Raw genomic sequence first — 20,792 nt, 5'->3', positions numbered from 1 at the left:
GGGCACTGTTAACCTCAGCCTATTCAGGATTAAGGACTAGCCTAGAAAAGAGAAAAGAAGAAAAGGAAAGGAAGGGGGGGGGAGGAAGGAAGGAAGGAGGGAGGGTAGGAAGGAAGGAAGGAAGGAAGGGAGGGAGGGAGGGAGGAAGGAAGGAAGGAGAGGGAGAGGGAGAGGGAGAGGGAGAGGGAGAGGGAGAGGGAGAGGGAGAGAAAGTAAAAGACTAGCCTGACAGGACAAGGCTCAGCATGACCACAGAAGTTTAGTGGAGGGCAGTGTAAGGCTCAAGATATGGGGGAAGGCAGATAATCGTGGTCACTGTTCCCCTAAGGCCCCAGTGTGGGCCACTGACCATTCCTATGCACTGGGAGGGACGGGTTTGAGAAGGGTAGAGGAAGTGAGGCATAGCAGGGGCCAAGCACACAGGTGGGAAGGACCTCAATGAAGTGGGGAGGAGATTGGTGGGGAGATGGCTCAGGACATCAGACCCAGCTCAAGGGGTCAGGAGAGCTCCAGGAGCTCCAGTCCAAGATGCAGAAAAGGTTGCATATGACTTGAGCCACGTGCTGCTTGACAGTTGCCTTTGCCTCTGAATCCCATGGGCTCCCAAGAAAGTGGGGGATTGTCTGCATTTCACAGCTGTGCAGACTGAGAATGGCACCCTCATGATGCCATTCTAAAGGAAGATGGGGATGAGGCCAGAGTGTATACCAGATCAGAGGAGAAAGGATGAGTCCAGGAGGGGTGAACAGTGGCTCAGAGGCCTGTGGGGTACCCAGGAGGTGCCACAGAGGACCTGCATCTAAGGGTCTTTGGGAGTGGGTTCAGCAAGAATCCTCTGCAGGAGTTGTGAGGTTCTAGAATAAAAGGTCTGGCAATGCTGGGAGGAGACAAGTGAGTATGAGAGGACAATATGTGTGGTCATAGTATATGAACATAGCTGCCAAGTCTTGGAGATGGTGGGACTAGACGATCCACCAAACTGGAGTTAGTATTTCTGGCCACTATTGGTGACCCCAGCCTAGATTCCCTGGCCTGGATCCACAAAGACTCATATCGAGATAGAAGTCCTGTTTGGGGCCACCCCATGCTATCCTCCCTACTAGATCTCCTGGGCTGACCCCACACCTCTGGCTACCAAGGGAGTAACAGGTATCACAGATACCCAGTGGACCTCAGACAGGCTACATACCTACCCTTTCACTCTCAGAATGACATGGTCAAAGCCAAGTGTCTGAAGCTCTGTCACAACACACAGTGATGGCATGTATGCAGTCTGCTAAGATGAAACAGGCATCAGGCTGTTACCGTGCACACGTTTGACAAATTTTTATCAGGAAGCCTCTCTGGACTGTGATGTTAAACCCTCTGACCCAGGACCTGGAGGCTGGGAGGGGAGGCTGAGGCTGTGGACTTCCAAAGTGCCCTGCAAGGATTTACACAATGTGCATCCATTCAACTTCCAATTTTGGGTCTTTTTTGTTGCCAAATAAAGAGACCACTACCACCCCTGGGTTTGAGGACTGAGGTGAGGATGGGCCCTGGTCTGCTGAGGGCCACAGGGAGAAACCTGGGCCCCACCCCACCCATCCAACTCAGTGTCCCAGGATGGGAGGGTGCACACACACATGGCCTTAGGTGACAGCAAATCCTCTTTCCAACTCAGGAAGTGAACAGGTGGGCACTTGCCCACCAGACCCTGCAGAAACAAGTCTCTTCCAAACCTGTTGTTGTAATCACCTCTTGTTAGGGCAGTGGGGACATAAAGGGTCCTGTAGTGGTGCTTTGGTAACAACGGGACATGGCCATTGCTGAGGCTGCCGTGAGAAACTGAATAAAAGAGCATGGCTCAAGAGCCACCACCTTGATGTCTGTCTTCCTCTGCCCACCCAGGGGACTGCCTCCTCTACTTGCCCCACCCACTGGGAGACTGCCATGTGCACACAACCAGGCCTGACATCACCCAGCTCTCACACCAGCAGACCAGAGCACGGGTGCCAGAGCATGGGGGCAGAGTGGTGAGCTGTCTGGATACTGGGCCTGTGGCCTGGATTCAACTGCTGGCTCTGCTATGTACAACTCATCCCCTCTCTCTGCCTCAGTTTCCTCATCTGTAAGGTGGGGATACCAGCCACAGTAGCCTGGCAGGTACTACTCAGTGTAGTATAGGTACTGTGAGTGTAGCCTCACAGGCCTGGCAACTGGCACGTGTTGGCGCTTATCAAGATCCTGCCTTCAGGATGCTGCAAATTCCCTCTGTAGGCCTGAATCTCTCTCTCTCTCTCTCTCTCGTGTTCTTTGTCCCAGAGGTGGAAGATAGGACCTAGACCCAAGGTCAACCCCAGACCCCCACATGAGCTCCTGTCCACTGGGTCCACTTCCAGATCTAGAGGAAGGAGGCCTTGGAGGACTATCCTGAGGGTTGGCCTGGTGGCCAGTTTGTGCATGGGCAGGGGAAATGTCGAGGGCTGCTTCCCCAGCATTCCAGCACTCCCCTGCCTCACCTGAGCACCCACAGTCATAATGGGCATGAAACAGCACTCTGACTCCCAAGTCTCTGCCCTACTGAAGTCCCAGGATACAAACGGGGAGACAATCCCCCTGATATTTCTGCAGCCTGACCACTTAGGGCTGGAGTGAGCTGTGGCTGAAATGGCAAACATCATCACACGTGCAGACGGAACCACAGTGCACATATGGTCTCCTCCAAAATGTGGATATGGAGGGAACACAGCTGTGTTACGACAAGCCAGGGAAGGCTGGAGCTGTGAACTCAGGCTTCAGCAGGCTTCGAGACTGCGGCTGGACTGGAGGCAGGAGTGGGCCCCGCTTCCCTCCCCAGTGAGCCCTCTGATGAGGCCACCGAAGAAGGCCTGGCCTGGGGGCAGAGGCCTGCCCCACGCCGGGGTCTCCGCACAGGTTTCTCTCCTGTGTGGATCCTCTGGTGGTGGAAGAGGGCCGGGCGCTCGCGGAAGGCGCGGCCACAGTGCGAGCACACGAAGGGCTTCTCGCCCGTGTGGATGCGTCGGTGGCTGAGCAACACCGCGCCCTTGGCGAAAGCCTTCCCGCAGTCCCCGCAGCGGAAGGGCCGCTCGCCTGTGTGCAGCAGCTGATGCTGCGTGAGGTTAGAGCTATGACTGAAGGCGCGGCCGCACTGTGCACAGGCGAAGGGCTTCTCGCCCGTGTGCACACGCTGGTGCTTGAAGAGAGAAGAACCCTGGCTGAAGGCAGCCCCACAAAGGGCACAGGTGTAAGGCTTCTCCCCCGTGTGCGTGCGCTCGTGCTGAATCAGGTGTGAGTTGCGGCAGAAACGGCGGCCACACTGGGCGCATGCGTACGGCCGCCCACCTGCGTGGATCTTGCGGTGCTGGCTGAGGTTGGAGCCGTGGCTGAAGGCCTTGCCACACTCGCCGCAGCGGAAGGACTTCTCGGCGGTGTGTATGCGCTGGTGCCTCACCAGCGAGGAGCTGTGCCGGAAGGCCTTGCCGCAGGCCGGGCATGCGTATGGCGTCTCCCCACTGTGGATGCGCTGGTGCTGCGTCAGGTGTGAGGTCTGGCTGAAGGCCTTGCCGCACTGCGCACACTCGTAGGGCCGCTCCCCGGTGTGCGTGCGCAGGTGCTTGAGCAGGTCGGAGCTCTTCACGAACACCTTGTTGCACGCCCTACATTCGAAGGGCTTCTCCCCGGGGAGGAGGCCAGGGCCCATGTGGAGGGCCTTGCCCAGCTGATCCCAGGCTGAGGGCTCCTGGGCAGCAGGGTGTCCATGAGACTTGTGGCTAGCCGGACTCTTTCCTCCTTCCCCAGAGGTGAGACCAGCTTCAAATTCTGGAATTTTGGAGAAACCTCTCCGAGAGGCCCCCCGCCCACATGCCCTTAGCTGCTTGCCTGGCATGGGGCGGGTCACAAGGGCCTTCTCCCTAGGTGGGCAGTCCTCAGCTGGCCTCAGTGGGGAAGTCAGGCGCAGACTGACACTGGCCTCCCCACTGCCAGGACCTAGCAGGAGCTGTTCCCAATAGATTACAGACACCCCTGTGGGTTTTTTCTCCTGAGAGGGGGAAATGCCCTGCCAGCCCTCCAGGCTCTTCCGGTGCTCACAGATGCCAGTGAAGGGGAGGACCCTTGTAGATGCTGGAGGGGAGCCATCATGGAAGGACCCTGGCAGCTCTGCTTCTGCTGGAACAACTCTGTCGTATGCCAGATGACGGGAACCTAAAGGCACAGAAATGGCAGATCCTGGGTCACCCTGGCCAAGAGGGGATTACTGGGCCAGGCCTAGTGTTCAGGCAAAGGGGATGCCAAGGATTAGGTGTGCAAGGTGGGGAGAAGAGCAATAGCCAGACACCAGTGTATGTCATTCCCTCTGGCCCCAGGAACTCCTCAAGCTTGCTTTTCCTCCTTACACTAATGGCTACCTGATGCTACAGGCTTTACTCACAAACTCATTTCCCCAGGCGTCTCCCCTGGCATGGTCAACTCCATGAGAGCAGGACTAGGAACATCCTGGGAAAGGCTGCGCCCCGGTGCCTGGAATGGGCTGCTCTGGGAGCTCCCCTTTAACGGGCAAGCCAAGACCAGAGCCTCCAAGAGGGGCTGATGATAGAAGGATAACGGGAGGGAGTCAGGTGGGAGGCAGGAGATGAGAGTGTCCAGGAGGGCAGGGAAAGGGAGACAGAAGCCTGGCCATTGGTGGGCCCAAGTTCACACTCTCCGAGTCCCCACTCACCAGGGCTGGGCTTCCGAGGAGCATTCCTGACTGGTGTCACAACTGTCCCACTGAGAACCCAGGGCTCCTCACCACGCTCAAGCTGAATGACCACCCGTGGTCGTGAGGCAGAGAGTCCTGTGAGAAAAGACAAGCAAGTGAAGGGCCAGGCCCGGCACAATGGGTAATAGGAGCCAGGACTTTATGGGACACAGATGGTGTCATCTGGTCAATGAAGAAAACCACACCACAGGGCAGGACTCATAGGAAAATAGCAATGGTTCCCGTGAGGAGAACCGGGTTGGCAGTAGCAGATGAAAGGGGCTGAGCCTGGACACAGAGGTGCCACAGCGGGACAGGGACATTTGGCCAGCTGGTGTGAGGCTGCTCGTAGGCCAATGGGAGATGCAGGGTTAGTGCTGGCAACAGCTAAGCTTCCCATGGAAAACCCAGGGCCTTACCCAGTGAGGCCACAAGTGCGAAGTTCTCTAGCATCACGTGGCAGTACAAGGCCTTCTGGGCTGCGTCCAGGAGCTCCCACTCCTCCTGGGAGAAGTACACGGCCACATCCTCAAAGGCCATCAGGCCCTACAACAGTGGGCAGGGGAAGATGGACACAATCTAAGCTATGGTTCTATGACCCAGGACCCACCTCCCTGGCCCAATGGCTACCTTTCCCATGTCCCTCAGAGGCTTACCTTCCTTGCCCTGAACCCCTCCTCCCCCGGGCTCTGCAACTGTGCCGATTAAACTTCCCTCCTCTCCCCTAAACCCTACCTGTCTAGGTCATAGATGCTTTCTCGGTCTCCACACGGGTCACTTACACATGGCAGCCAGAGCAAGCTCACGGCATTCAGATGGCTGCCACCCCAAAGGCAGGCCCAGGTGCCCCTTGTGCTCCAGCCTTTGCACAAACTGACCCTCCCAGACATGCCCTTAGCTCTTCTTGTAACTAGCTATTGTACAAGTCCCAGCTATGGACCTGCCGGGACACGCCCATGCCTGGAGGAATGCCATCTTCTGCAGAACGTGCCTGACATCCCAAGGCTGTTCCTCCAGCTTGAGGACTGACTGGCTGATCCCCTCCAGTCACTATAGGGAGGGGCCCAGGGATCCGGTGGCCACACAGGAAGTCAGTTTCCTCCTCCCTCCATAATTACGCACAGCCCACCCCTCCATTTCCTTGGCCAAAACCCCTGCCTTCAGCCACTTGCCAGACTTCCTCCCAGAACCCCAGAGGCTACCGACCTGTCTTCATCTCCCTGGAGAGCTACCCATCCCTGGCTGAGTCCATGAGATTCCTTCCTCCTAAATGGGATTTCCAGGCCCTGCCTTGGCTCGGAATATCAGGACCGTGTCCTTGGACATCTGCAGTTTCGGGTCCACGTGATGATACCTCTGCTCTGGGACATACTCTTAAGCCTGCTTTCCCCTCAGGTTCCTGTTTCTGATACAGCAGTTCTATTCTTCCGGGTGTTCAGGCCAAAAACCCTGGGACTGTGCTCAGCTGGGGCCACTCGCTCCCCCGCCGTACCTGAGACATCGGATCTAAACCGAACCCACCAAGTTTCCCATCTCCACCGGCCCAGTGCGACGCAAGCGGCGACTCGGGCCACCTGCTGTGGCACTGCTTGCTCCCTGCGCGCGGCCACCCCGGTCTGCGTCTTTTCTCCGCAAAGCACACGCGGCGACACTTTAAAAGCCCTAACTTGAAACATGTCCGGTCTCCGTCGAACCCTCCTCGGCCTACCATTTCTGTCCGGGGCTCACGTCAGAAGCCCAGCTCCGGGAGCACCCAGGCTCAGTCTCCCCTCCCGGCTTTTGCACGTGCGGCGCCCTCCGCCTGCAACTTCCTTCCACCCTCACCCCCTTGGCCGCCAGGACAGGGGATCTCACACGTGCACGCCCCCCCATGGCCTGAACACCGGGGCCTGGGACGAACCGAGACGGGAGACAAAACGTCCCGAGGGGGCCCCTCCCTGAGTCGGGACTCGGGTCCCTCCAGGAGCGACCTAGGCGGGTGGCTGGGGGGTGGGGAAGGGAGTCCGACGCCTCCTCGACTCACCTGCGCCGGGTCTGTCAGCGCCGCGGTCGCCATCAGAGCCTGCACTTGGGGACGCGCAGAAAGCGACGGACGACGCGAACGTCCCGATTCCGGGCCTCAGTCTCCCCGTCCGTCCACGGCACAGACGTCCCGGAGCCCAGGACGCCGCCTCCCCTGCCGCCCGGGGGTCGGAGAACACGTGACGCGGGCCACCGCCCCACAGCCCCGCGGGGCGGCCCAGGCTACACCCGGAGAAACCGAGGTTCGGGGGGCGCGACGGCCGCCGGCGCCCACGCCATGCGCCCAACCGTCCTCCGCTCACGCCCTCGTCGCCGCCCTCGCCTCGGGTCTTCACGCCTCCTGGAACCCCGCCTGTGCCCGCCGCGCTAGGGTCCCCAACACCGGTGTGGCCCCGCGCCCCGCTGCAAAGTGACAGTCGCCGGACGCCGGAAGTCCAGCCCCCGCAAGCCCTCATTGGCCCAATGCGCGCTGCGGACGCACGCGCGCGGCCTTCTGGGAAGCGTAGTTCCCGCCCGCTCTGCAACCGGGCTAGCGTCGCTCTTTAGGATCTCCGCGCAGCACGCTGGGAAATGGAGTCCCGCAGGCGTACCCCTGCTTCCTCCGGCCAGCGAGCGTTCGGTGGCTAGTCGGCGTCCTGGGACCCATGACGGAACCCGAGCGGCCCGAGGCTAAACGCTGCACGCGCGGAAGCGGGAACCACTGAGGTGCCAGGAGGCGACCCCAGCCCGGGGCTTTAAGGACAAAGCCCAGTGGGAGGGGCGGGCCAGAAGGGGTGGAGCTGGGGAAGCGAGCCCGGGAATGCGACCCCAGGTTCACCTCTGGAGGCCTGTGCTTCGTTTGGCCTCTCTGTGGCCTGTGAAGGGTTAACACCAGCTTTGCAGCCCCTGCACCAAGGTGTGCAAGCCCCCAGCCTCAATTACTTCCATACATACAGGTACGCATGCATACATACAGACAGACGTGGTACAGTAACGTTACCCAGCGCCTTGTTGCCCACTTTGGTAAGGAGATAGGGAATTCATCTTCGTCAAGCTCATTCATTCTTTCTGTCTTCCTTAGTCTCTTTCTCCCTCCTTGTACATGCATCTGTCTCAGCCATAACTATCTTTGGAATGTAAATCCTCGAAATGCAAGAGAGCCCATCAATTTTGGAATATTCGGGTTGTTTTTTTATATTTATTTATTTATTTGACAGAGATCGCAAGTAGGCATAGAGGCAGGCAGAGATGGGTGGGGGAAGCAGGCTCCCCGCTGAGGAGAGAGTGTGACGCGGGGCTCGATCCCAGGACCCCAGGACCATGACCCAAGCCGAAGGCAGAGATTTTAACCCACTGAGCCACCCAAGTGCCCCAGGAATATTCGTTTGTTAAGTATTGCTCACTTTGAAAGAATTTAAGGAAATCTAACATCTTAAACTCATGATTTAATCAAAAGCTTAGAGGCATTAACATTTCAAGCACCGTTTGAATGTTTGGAGACATTTAATTTCTTAAAACCTTATTTTTAAAATTATCCCTGTAGGGGCGCCTGGGTGGCTCAGTGGGTTAAAGCCTCTGCCTTCCGCTCAGGTCATGATCCCAGGGTACTGGAATCGAGCCCCTCATCGACCCCGCATTGGGCTCTCTGCTCTGCCGGGGAGCCTGCTTCCTCCTCTCTGTCTGCCTGCCTCTCTGCCTACTTGTGTTTTCTGTCAAATAAATAAATAAAATCTTTAAAAAATAATAAAATCATCCCTGTAATGTGCAATTACTTAGACTAGAGGGATCCTGATTGCCTAATATTTAGAGATATGCTAATTGTTTGATAAATTCATAATTTAATGAATTGGAAATGAAATAAAAATGGCAACTTCCTCTGTACACAAAATAGTTCCATATCCCTGGCTCGGATCTCCCCTAAACAAGATTGCACTGCCGGGTGGGGGTGGGGGCTGTTATCTGGTGGGGGTGGGGGCTGTTATCTGGTGCTGGTGGTTGGACTCCAAACAACCCGGTGGGACCTCTGTGAATCCCCGTGCACACCTGTAAACCAGATAATAGTAGACACTTGCATTCTGCGGAATTGTGCTGAGCACCAGTTCTTTCCTTGGCTGGGCTGAGCCTACTGATGAGACCACTGAAGGCACTCTTCATTTCTACTGGTGGTGTTTCCTTCAAGCCTTCACTTTTGACCTTTCCATAGTTTCCATCTCTCCACTTACATTATCCATCTATTCCTGCATTTTGTCTGCTTTTTCCACTAGAGCCCTTAACATCTTTCTTAATCATTGTTATTTTACATCCTGATAGTTCCAACCTCAGTGTCCTATGTGATTGTCATTGTGATGATTGCTTTGTGTGTCCTCAGATTTTCTTTTTTTCTTGCCTTTTGACATGCCTTGTCAGTTGCTGCTGAAAGCCAGACATATGTTTGGTAACAGGAAGTAAGGTAAACAGGAGGTTCGTGTGAGGATTTATGGTAATGTGGTAGGAGTAGGGCTGAACTTGCTTGCTATAGTTATGGACACCAGAGGCTTCAGATTCCTCCTGTGCGCTAGTTTTCATCTCTTCTCCAGACTTTGTGCTCTGGTGAGTATTCTTCACAGAGGGTCCCTGTCTTGCATCTCTGTTAGGTGTAACCCAGTGTTGTTACACTGTAGCTCCACGGATGCCGTGTCAGGTGTTCCAGGGCAGGAGCATACTAAATCTTCCAGTGAAATCTCAGTCTTCAGTGGGACTGAGTCTCAAGAGCACATCTCTACCGCTGTAGTTTCTTTTACTTCCTGACCCCAACTGCCTTCCCTGGCTATGGCATTCTCAGTGTATTTCCCTGAAGCCCTAGCACCTGTTGACTATGACCTCTCAGTTAGGTGAGAGAAGAAGGCTAGAGTGACCTGGAATGGGAGCAGCTTTCTTCACCCAGCTGGAAAGAGCTCTAGCAGCTTTACTCCTGGTAGTATATGTCTTTGTAGGGAAAAGGCTCTGCCTATATTTCATAATGGTTATGTTTCTGGTCATATGACAGCTCCTCTTCCTCTGCTCCACGCTAACACCCGAAAAACAGAGAAATGCCAGTTAACTGAGTGCATATTGGACACAACCAGGATGAAGTCCATGGAGTCACTGCCAAGGGGACAGGAATTAGGTTACCTGTGCGCCTCCACAGCCTAGACTGGGGGGACCCCACGCAGGTGTGAGTACAGACTGACATGGTAGGCCTCTTGCTCACTTATCTGTTTGGGGGATTTGGTACAGCCTTAGCCTCTGCTGACAAGGGAGCACCATGTTGGGAAGCATGTCTAGGCAGTGGTTATACCTGGACTGCAACCCCTTGGAGGGAACACACTGCTGTCATCAAATAGCACATTAACAAGACATTTCAAAGACATGTGGTCAAGTCAGGACACATTAAGGGGAGTCTGGTGTTAAAGGACCTAGGAGAAAGAGAGGAGGGTTGAGGGGAAAGGATGAAATATGAGGCCACAGAAGTTGGGCACAGCAAGGGGCTGGGAATCAGGAGAGAAAAGGAGAGTGGAAGGACATTCTGGAGTGTCTACTATTTGAAAAGACACAACAAGCCCAAATGGAGTAATTTGCCCCCATCAAGATGGCAAACTAAGACAATTGAACCAATGTGCCAAAGTAATAGAATATGTATAAGTTCCTTAATATATATGCAAGCTCCCTGTCCCCACATCCCAAGACACTAAATAAAAGTTTTCTAGGGAGCCTGGGGAAGCTCTGTCCATTAAACATCTGACTCTTAATCTCGGCTCAAGTCATGATCTCAGTGTCTTGGGATCGAGCCCCACATTGGGCTACCTTTCCCACTCTTGCTCCCTCTCTCCCTTTCTCTCCCAAATAAATACATAAAATCCCCCCCCCCCAAAAAAAAAGCCAACATGGAAGAAGAGTCAGAGCTTAGGCCCAAGCTAGGTCAGGCTGACCTGAGTTTGCAGCTCAGTTCCTCTGACTATAACCTGCATGATCTTGGGCCCTGATGTCCCGTGATTTCGGTTTCTTCACATCTCAATTACTGGACTGAGATTGCACAGCTTGTGGTTTTGGGGAGTATCAACATTCAGCCCCTGGCCCAGGCAGCTTTGCATTAATGCTGGGCACCTCCCTGACTTATGGAAAACACTGCACCTGTCTTGGGCCACACCCTTAACAGTGTTATAGCCCTACACACTTGGGAGCCAGAAAGTGCCTCTAGCCACCGGCGTCCTCTCCCACTCCATCCCAGTTCAGAGGGTTCCATTCTCTTTTTTTTTTAAGACTTTATTTATTTATTTGACAGATGGACATCACAAGTAGGTAGAGAGGCAGGCAGAGAGAGAGAGAGGAAAGGAAGCAGGCTCCCCACTGAGCAGAGAACCCGATGGGGGCTCGATCCCAGGACCCTGGGATCATGACCTGAGCTGAAGGCAGAGGCTTTAACCCACTGAGCCACCCAGGCGCCCAGAGGGTTCCATTCTTGACTGCTGCAGGAACCAGAATGTCACCTGCTCCTGCCCTACCTTTCATCTCTCAGGGCAGCTGGCTGCTAGTGTGCACGGTGATGAGGAAGCTGGCACCGCGGGCCATACCTCGGGTGGCCAGCCTTGGCATGTAGGATAGGGAGAGGGAGTAGCCCAAGTGCCCAGAGCAAATCACTTGGCACCTGGGACCTCCTGGTTTAACCACATGGCAATGGAATGGTGACACTTACACGGAGGTCTCTAATAACAAAACTACAACAACTTAACGAGTTCGATGTCTCTTGTTCAAGGGAAAACCATCCGTGGATTCTGTGTGTCTAGCGTCTCATAGTACTGGAGCATTCTTTTCAAGGGATTGGAGGCCCCGATGAATGAATGAACTTTATCATGGCCTACCTTGTTTGAGCTACTGTTTTCAGCTTTTCGCATATGTTCACTCATTTACAGCTCATGACCCCTGTGAGGCGGGTGCTGTTGCTGCTGTGTTTGTACCTGTCCCAGGACAGCATAGGAGGAATAGTGTGGCTGGATACCGGCTTGCTCTGCAGTCCTTGTACTTCACTGGTGCCCTCTCCCACTTACTCTCCATGATGATAAAATCATCATAATAAAGCCACTGACCAGGCAGGGTGGATTTGAGGGTCTTTGGAAGGAGAGGAAATATCCTTAGGTGGTGGCAGTGGAGGGAACTTAAGCACGTGACCAGTGTTTCTGGTGCCTAAGCCAGCTTCCCCATTGACACCGAATCACTACAGCCCGGCTGCTGAACCCCAGTCTGCATTCCAAGGGAGAAGCAGGCCAGTCAAGGCCAGTCAAGGGAGACAATGGCCCCAGAAATTCCAGGGTGTGGGCTTTATAGCAATTTTTAAAAAAGATTTTATTTATTTATTTGACAAAGAGAGAGAGAGAGAGATCACAACTAGGCAGAGAAGCAGGCAGAGAGAGAAAGAGGAAGCAGGCTCCCTGCTGAGCAGAGAGCCCGATGCCGGGGCTCGATGCGGGGCTCGATCCCAGGATGAGATCATGACCTGAGCTGAAGGCTTAACCCACTGAGCCACCCAGGTGCCCCTACAGCAATTTTTTTTTTTGTGGTGGATCCTAGGGTCGTCTCATTTGAGTGACAGGCCTGGATTATATAATAACCGGCCAACTAAGCCTGTCCTTTCCTGCATTCAAAATGCCTACATAGGGGCGCCTAGGTGGCTCTTTTCTCTAAATAAATAAATGAATAAAATCTTAACAACAACCCCCTCAAGCCCACAAATGCGTGCACCCTAGGAAACCTCAACAGGATTTCTGTTCTAGAGACACAGGTCACATAAGGACAAGCAGCTGCTTTTGCACAAGGGCAATCAGCACACCACACTTAACTCTTCCTCTTCTGGGTTGTAACCACAGACAAACTGCTGGATATTTGGGAGGGTGTGGGCCCTGGGTGGGCCTGGGTTGCAGTGGGGCACCTGGTCAGGACACCTAAGGTCCATCCTCCCATTGCTCATGCCTAACCTCTAGCAGGAGCTGTAGATTTCCTGGCTTGAGACCATCAGGCAGTATTGGAGTTTTCCTTCTGGTCCCTGAGGAGGCCACATTTGGACTCAGAGTCAGGGATAACCCCCTGGCACGGTGCTAGGCCCTGCTGAGTACACTGAGGGACTTGAAGGCGTTTTGCTTGCTCGGCGGGAATTTATAATCACATTACTTCGTCTTACAACACAGGATAATTAGACGAGTTTGCCTTCACTGAATATTGAATTCTGTAGTTCTGCTTGGACTGGTGCAGCCAGCCCTTGAACTGTGGCAGACCCTCACTGCCCTGTGACGGTCAACAGACACCTACCCTCCAGCTCAGCTATTCTTTGAGGGATTTAGCCACGGAAATGAAAGCACATGACCACAAAATCCTAGTATGTGAGGGGCACCTCAGTAGAGCGTGTGAATCTTGAACTTGGGGTCAGGAATTTAAGCCTACATTGGGTATAGAGATTGCTTAAATAAAGAATCTTTTTAAATTTTTCTTTTAAAAATCCTGGTATAAATATTCATAGCACCTTTATCCATAACAGCTAAAAGTTGGAGACAGCCCTGATGGATAACAACTGGTGAGTGGAATAAACATGTAGTAGTACAGTAGTATCTCCTACAGTGAGGTACAACTCAGTAAGGGAGGACACAATGGTATGTTACAACATGGATCCATCTCCCAGAATTCTGGTGAGTGAAAGAACACACAAAACAGTCCATACAGTATAGATTATCCCCTTCATATGACGTGCTAGAAAAGACAACCCTAACCGATAGTGGCAGAAAGCAAGTCCTCAGTAGTGGCCTGACACATGGGTTGGAGGAGACAGAGTTGGAAGTTAACGAAAAGTAAACTTTAGATGTGATGAGAACATTCAGTATTGTAAGCGTGGCCCTTTCATATGTGTATGCATTTGTAAAACTCAGCTATACATTTAAAAGAGTATTTTGGGGCATTGGGCTGGCTTAGACAGTAGAGCATCTGAATCTTGATCTCCAGGTTGTGAATTTGAGCCCCACGCTGGGTGTAGAGATTACTTTTAAGAATTAGGAGCATTTGGGGTGCCTGGGTGGCTTAGTGGGTTAAAGCCTCTGCCTTCGCTCAGGTCATGGTCTCAGAGTCCTGGGATCGAGCCCCGCATTGGGCTCTCTGCTCGGCAGGGAGGCTGCTTCCTCCTCTCTCTCTCTGCCTGTCTGCCTGCTTGTGATCTCTGTCAAATAAATAAATAAAAATCTAAAAAAAAAAAAAAAGAATTAGGAACATTTGGGGCGCCTGGGTGGCTCCATCCATGAAGCATCCAACTCTTGAGTTCAGCTCTGCCCACGATCTCAAGGTGACAAACAAGCACTGATTTCTCCTTGCACACTTCTATTTGTTGGGCATCTGTGTAGTGTCCCTTCAGGGTGAGTCAGGTAGCTAAGGAGGGTGGCACTCTTCAGGAAGGCTGACCCCCAGCTGCTGCATTTGAAGGGCTTCTCTGCAGTGTGGGCATTGGGAACTGACCAATATTGGGGCTGGGTGGGAAGGCCTTCCTGAACTTGGTGTTCCTTCACGGCTTCCTATCATGGTGGGTGGCTGGGTGCTAGGTCATGGCTGTCTAGGACATCCTTATGTGTGCACTGCTTTCCTGTAGTATGTGCTCATCACAGGTGAGAGGTCTCTCTCTATATTGAAGTCAACTGTCTCAGATGAAGGTTTCAGTGGAACCAGAATTCTCTCCTCATGTGCAGTTTCTGCACAGGGTCTGTCTCCATGCTTCTCCAGTGACAAAGTCTCTGAAGACTTAACCACCTGGGTTACAGGGGTGGACCGTCCGGCTAGAAGGACCAGCACTGGGAGTTCAGACCTGTGATGCAATTTTTCTAAAAACATTTTATTCCAACAGTGCCTCATCTTCTCTTCCACATGAATCACCTGAAAATCAGGAAATGCCCTTTCTGTAGGCCGTGGTAGGTGCATGAGGATGGATCCATCATTACATGGTGTCTAATAAGCTAAGAGCTGATTCCCTGTGTTCATAAGAAACTAAGGGGGCTGGGATCAGGGGCAAAGAGCAGATCCTGTCACTACAGGCCAGACCAGTGCGAAGTATCTCAACAGGGCCAAAGATTCAATGTAGCTGGCAGGATCTGCTGCTCGACCTCTGTGAACACAACTCAGTAGGAATGCTGGGGCAGGCAGATGCTGCGCAGAAAATGCCCAGACACGATGTAACATCCGCCACCTCTAAGGGTCAGGCTTCTGAAGGTTCTTTACCAGAACATGAATGAACATGTGTTCATTCATGCATGAACACACCCAAACAGCTAAACAGAAGCTGGTGCTGGAGGAGCCGGGATAGGGAGAGCAGTTATGAGCTGGAACTGGAGGTCGGAGAGGTAGGAACTAGACATCAGAAGGACAAGGCAAGAGGACAGAATGTTCAGAAAGGTGTAAAAAGTTGGACTGAGGTTGCACGATGACTTTGGCAACAGGACAGTGATGTGGTACAGGACCACGGCCAAGTATGATTCAACCAAGACCAGGCCTCACCCAGTCCCAGATTTCACTCAGCAAGGCCCACCTCTCCCGGGACACTCTTGTAATGGCTAGAATTGCAACTTCCCGGCTAGATAACTAGCACTCATTGCCATGCTCTGGCAAAATGACTTTGTGGGATGGAGTGGCCACAAGTCCTGTGGAGGACAGGGCAGGTAAGGGGCCTGCCCTGACTGTGTGACCTTTCTGCAGAAGTCAAGAAGCTTGCTTCATCTTTAACATTAGTGAGGAGGAAGGAGGAAGGATGTTACAAAATGAAACTTTGAGAGGGGTTTTTCAGGAATAGCCAGGTGATGCCCCTGGCCCTTTGTTCAATCTGTCCCTTGTAAGCAATGACAACAGGACTCCCACAGACTGGCAATGACAGTTTTAAGGAAGTATCTGCTGGAGAAAGAAAGCAGAATCCATGGCACAGAGAGACCCTGTTATGGAGGCAAACCCAAAAAGATTGTTGGAAAGAGGGAGAGAACCTTAACTCTTCTCCCCAGGCCCCAAGCCTAGGGCAGCAAAGGTGGAGTGGCTCAGGAAGAGCCCAAGTGAGTACCCATAGCCCAACCTGAATGCCAACAACTCTGAAAAGGAACACATAAAAAAGAGACACAGGAGATCCCTCAGGAAGGCGGTGAACGTGAAGTCATCCAACACGTCCCAGCACAGAATCCTCTGAGCCAGTGAGGAGTCTCCACTCCTCCCAAGAGAGGTCCACGGCCACGTCCCTGAAGGTCACCAGGCCCTGCAGTGAGGAAGATGGCTGACGATCCTGCAGGGCACATGAGTGGATATCTTCGAGCCCCAGGCCTAGAACCCAGGGCACCTCGCTCTCTCTCCTCTAACACCTCCCAGACATACTAACTCCTCCAGCTTACCCTCTTCTCCAGGCCTCCATTTCACAGGGGATGCTAGTCTACCAACATTAGGGCCTTCTCCTTCTCCCAAGACCCACTGGCCACTGCATTGCAGCCACTGTGTCATAAAGTAGGAGGGGAAGTGGATATCATCCAGTCTGTGTATGCCCTACTTCCAAGTGGTTCCCTGGACACTCCCCACAATGTGACCCCAGGTTCAAACTTTCCCCTAGGGCCCCAGCACCAAGTCCTTGTACCCACTGTCCTGCCTGACTCATGACAGATTCATCCGTTTGCGACAGCTCCTTTCTCACACCTCTAAGTCCTCTTCTTTCTGCTGTCCTTGGATGAGCCCTCTCAACTCTCCCCAGGCCGCTCCGCACATGGCAGCCAGTGAGCCTGGAAATGATAACCGGGATCCAATTCCCAGCTGGTCTTGCAACAAAACCTCCAACGTCACTCAGGGCTAAGGACTGCCCCTGGTCTTTTATTCAAGCCTTCCCCACCTGTCACTGTCCTCTGCTCCATCTCTCAGCTACAAACACGTGGATTCCCAAATACCTCTGGCCCTCTTACACCTCTGCCTTTGCTTTTCTTAACCTCTTACCAGGCTTGTCCTACCTGTTCCACCGCAGGACAATCTTTCCAGTCCCAGTAGCTCCACTATCATGATGGATAGTACATCCTGACCCCGCACTTGCAGGAGACTGAACCATCATCTATACCAGCATGCCTACAAGGCCTGCAGTCCCAGTGTGGAGCCTCTAGTGTGCAGAACCTCCCGGGACACCTCCCTGTCACATGCTCTCACCATCTGTCCTCCTTGGGCCCACCATCTCCTAAGTCTGATCCAGGGCAACTTCACCAGTCTAGGGCATCATTACAAGCCTGGACTATTGCTGAGTGAGGCTGGTGCTTAACTAGTGCCTCTAAGTCCAGTAGCTGTATCTCATTCCTACTGTCCTCTAGACCCAAACTTCCTCTCATGTGACTCCTGGGCATTGGCTGTCTCCCAGCCTCCTCGAGCTGAGCCTCCACATCTGACCCCTTCTTTCCCACTGTTGCTTTCAGATCCTTCAATTCAGCTTCTCCTTCCTGGTCAGCATCATCATGCCCCCTAACTTCCCAAGATGTTCACGACTTAATCCCTGAACCTGTGAGTATGTTACTTTATGTGGAAAGAGATATGTCACACACACACACACACACACACACACACACACAAGATGTTGCAGTTATGATTAGGTTAAAGATCTTGGAATGGAGAGATTATCCTGGACTATTCAGGTGGGCCCTAAATGGAATCACAAGCATTCTCATAAGGGAGAAACAAGAAGGTAAAAGGAAATCTAACACCTTTTCATGACAAAAACTCTCAAGAGAACTAGCAATATAAGGAAATTTCTTCAACATGATAAAGGGCATTTGTGAAAAATCTCCAGCTAACATACTTAAAGGTGGAAGACAGAAAGCTTGCACACTAAGATCAGGAATGAGACAACGATGCTCACTTGCATCACTGCCACTTGATGTTGCCAGAGAAATTAAGTAAGAAACAGAAATAAAGGGCATCCTGATTCGAAAGGAGGAAGCAAAACTATCTCTATACATAGATGATATGAAAATTCCAAAGAATCCATAGGAAAGCTACTGGAGCTAATAAACAAATTTAGCAAAGTTGCAGGGTACAGGATCAACACATAAAAATCCAAGTGTTCCTATATACCAGCAATGTACAATCTAAAAAGGAAATTAAGGAAGCTATATTTACAATAGGATCTAAAAGGATACAGTAACTATAATAATACACTGAGGCATGGGTTAAAGCCTCTGCCTTCAGCTCAGTCATGATCTCAGGGTCCTGGGATCAAGCCCCGCATCGGGCTCTCTGCTCGGCAGGGAGCCTGCTTCCCTTCCTCTCTCTCTGCCTGCCTCTCTGCCTACTTGTGATCTCTGTCTGTCAAATGAATAAAACAATTAAAAAATCTTTAAAAAAATACACTGAGGCAAAGAGGTGAAACACTGTGCACTGAAAACTAGAAAACATCATTGAAGGAAATTAAAAATATCTAAATAAGTAGAAAGTCATTCCATATTAGTGGACAGGAAGACTTAACGTTGTTAAAATGTCAATGCTACCCAAAACTACAGATTCAACACAATCCCCTTCAAAATTCCAACATCCCTCTTATGCAGAAATGAAAAAGCTGATCCTCAAATTCATATGAAACTACAAAGGACCCCAAACAGCTGAAACAAACCTGAAAAAGAACAAAGTTGGAGCACTCACACTTTCTGATTTTAAAACTTACTACAAAGCTGTAGTAATCAAAACAGTGTGATAGTGGCATATACACTAGTAGATAGACATATACACCAATGGAATAGACTTGAAAGTCCAGAAATAGGCCTATATAACTATGGTTAATTGATTTCTTTACAAGGGTGTCAATTCCACTCAATTGGTATTGAATCTTCAAAAGATGGTGCTGAGACGACTGGGTATCCTCATACAAAAGAATGAAGGTATACCACTAAACTCACACCATATACAAAAGATTAACTCAAAATGAATCAACAGCATAAATATAAGAGCGAAAAACCATAAAATTCTTAGAAGACAACATAAGGATGAATCTCAATGACCTTTGATAATGACCTTGAATTTGTGACACCAATAGCTTAAGTAACAAAATAAAAAATAAATTGGGGGCACCTGGGTGACTCAGTCGGTTAAGTGTCTGACTCTTGAATCTGGCATAGGCCATGATCTCAGGGTTGTGAGATCAACTCCTGAGTCAGGCTCTGTGCTGAATGTGAAGTCAGATTAAGACTCTCTCTCTCTCTCCCTCTGTCCTTCCCCCTCCCTCTCTAAAAAAATTAAAATAAATTTTAAAAAAGATAAACTGGACTTCAAAATTTAAAATGTTTGTACATCAAAAGGTATTCATTACAAGGAGAGTGAAAAACCAACCCAAGAATGGGAGAAAATACTTGCAAATCACTTATTTGATAAAGTTTAATATCCAGAATACATAAAGAATTTAATAACAAAAAAACCCAATTAAAAAATGGACAAAGGACTTGAGCAGATATTTCTCTAAACAAGATATTCAAATGGCCAATAAGCACATGAAAAGATGCTCAACTCATTAGTCTTTAGAGGAATGCAAATCAAAAGACACCATTTCAAACCTACTAGGATTGCTATCATGAAAAAAAAAAAAAGAAAAAGAATGGTTCAAATGTGGAAAAATGGACCCTCATATGCTGCTGGATTGACTGTAAAGCAGTGTAGCCATTATGGAGAATAGTTCGGCAGTTTCTCAAAAGTTAAAGATAGAATTACCGTATCACCCAGCAGTTTCACTCCTAGGTATATACCCAAAGATTTGAAAACAGGGACTCAAACAGATACTTTTATGCCAGTGTTCATTGCTCATTAATCATAATGGCTAAAAAGGTGGAAACAACCCAAGAGTCCCTGAGCAGATGAAAGGACAAAATGTGTCTTGTCATACAATGAGATATTGTTCACCTATCAAAAAGAATGATGTACTGGTAAGTGTTACAACATGGATAAACCTTGAAAACATTATGCTAAGTGAAATTATCCAGACACAAAAGGACAAGAGTAATTAAATGAAATCACTAGAATAGGCAAATTCATAGGGGTAGAAAGTAGATTAGAAGTTAACAGGGTGGGGGCACCTGGGTGGCTCAGTGGGTTAAGCTGCTGCCTTCGGCTCAGGTCATGGTCTCAGGGTCCTGGGATAGGGCCCCGCATCGGGCTCCTTGCTCAGTGGAGAGCCTGCTTCTCTCTCTGCCTCTGCCTGCCTCTCTGCCTGCTTGTGCTCTCCGTCTGTTAAGTAAATAAATAAATACAATCTTTAAAAAAAAAAAAAAGAAGTTAACAGGGTGCATGGAGCACTGGGTGTAGCGCATAAACAATGAATTTTCGAACACTGAAAAGAAATTAAAAAATAAATAATTTTTAAAAAGATAAAAAAATTAAAAATAAAGAAGAAGTTAACAGGGGCCAGGGCAAGGGGGAATGGAGAGTTATTGTTTAATGGGCAAAGTTTCTGCTCAGGTGATGGAAAACTTTTGGAAATAGGTAGTGGTGATGGTTTTACAACATTATGAATGCAATTAATGTCATGGGACTGTACACTTAAAAATGGTTAAAATGAAAACTACTGTGTTTTAACTACTGTGTTTTAAATACACTACTGCTTATTTAACTACAATTTTTAGTGTAGTAGTAACTATAATCTGAAATTACTTCCCCCCCAAAAAAAGAACTGTTTTAGATTCTTCTGCTATCTGAAAATTAAGTGTCAGTGAAAAAACACATTTTTGTGGAAAAAGAAAGTCAAAAGAGGAGATAGGAAATGGAGCAACAGAAGCAAGAGGTTGGAGTGATGTGAGGAAAGGAAGTCAAGGGCCAAGGAATGAAGGCTCCCTCAACAAGCTGGAAAAGGTAATGAACAGATTTTCTCCTAGAGCCTCAAAAGAAACCAGCCATGGTAACACCCTGATTTTTGCCCATCTAAATTAATTTCATCTGGCCTCCAGAACTGGAAGAGTAAAAAAAAAAAAAAAAAAAAAAAATTGGAAGAGTAAACTTGTGTCGTTTTAAGCTAGTCGGTTGGTTTATGGTA

General features: G+C 50.6%; 1 protein-coding gene across 2 annotated transcripts in view; it reads right to left on the bottom strand.

Annotated features, from left to right (window-relative positions):
• Window positions 1-2,719: 2,719 nt before the first annotated feature.
• Window positions 2,720-20,792, bottom strand: part of LOC116861153 (zinc finger protein 324A-like) — a 38,116-nt gene continuing 20,043 nt past the window's right edge. Inside the window, exons 1-4 of one of the 2 annotated variants that reach the window (XM_032847661.1) lie at window positions 6,765-7,137; window positions 5,161-5,287; window positions 4,721-4,837; window positions 2,720-4,206 (exon numbers count right to left, since the gene is read on the bottom strand). In XM_032847661.1, coding sequence (XP_032703552.1) covers window positions 2,771-4,206; window positions 4,721-4,837; window positions 5,161-5,287; window positions 6,765-6,797 — 1,713 coding nt within the window. In that variant the 5' untranslated portion in view covers window positions 6,798-7,137 and the 3' untranslated portion in view covers window positions 2,720-2,770. Of the gene's footprint in view, window positions 4,207-4,720; window positions 4,838-5,160; window positions 5,288-6,764; window positions 7,138-20,792 lie in introns of those variants that run through there. The other variant, XM_032847662.1, reaches the window with a different exon arrangement.

The sequence above is a fragment of the Lontra canadensis genome, unplaced genomic scaffold, assembly GCF_010015895.1.
Source record: "Lontra canadensis isolate GAN:19392208 unplaced genomic scaffold, GSC_riverotter_1.0 scaffold191, whole genome shotgun sequence".
NCBI classification, from domain to species: Eukaryota; Metazoa; Chordata; class Mammalia; order Carnivora; family Mustelidae; genus Lontra; species Lontra canadensis.
This window is presented reverse-complemented; position numbering and strand designations above follow the sequence as displayed.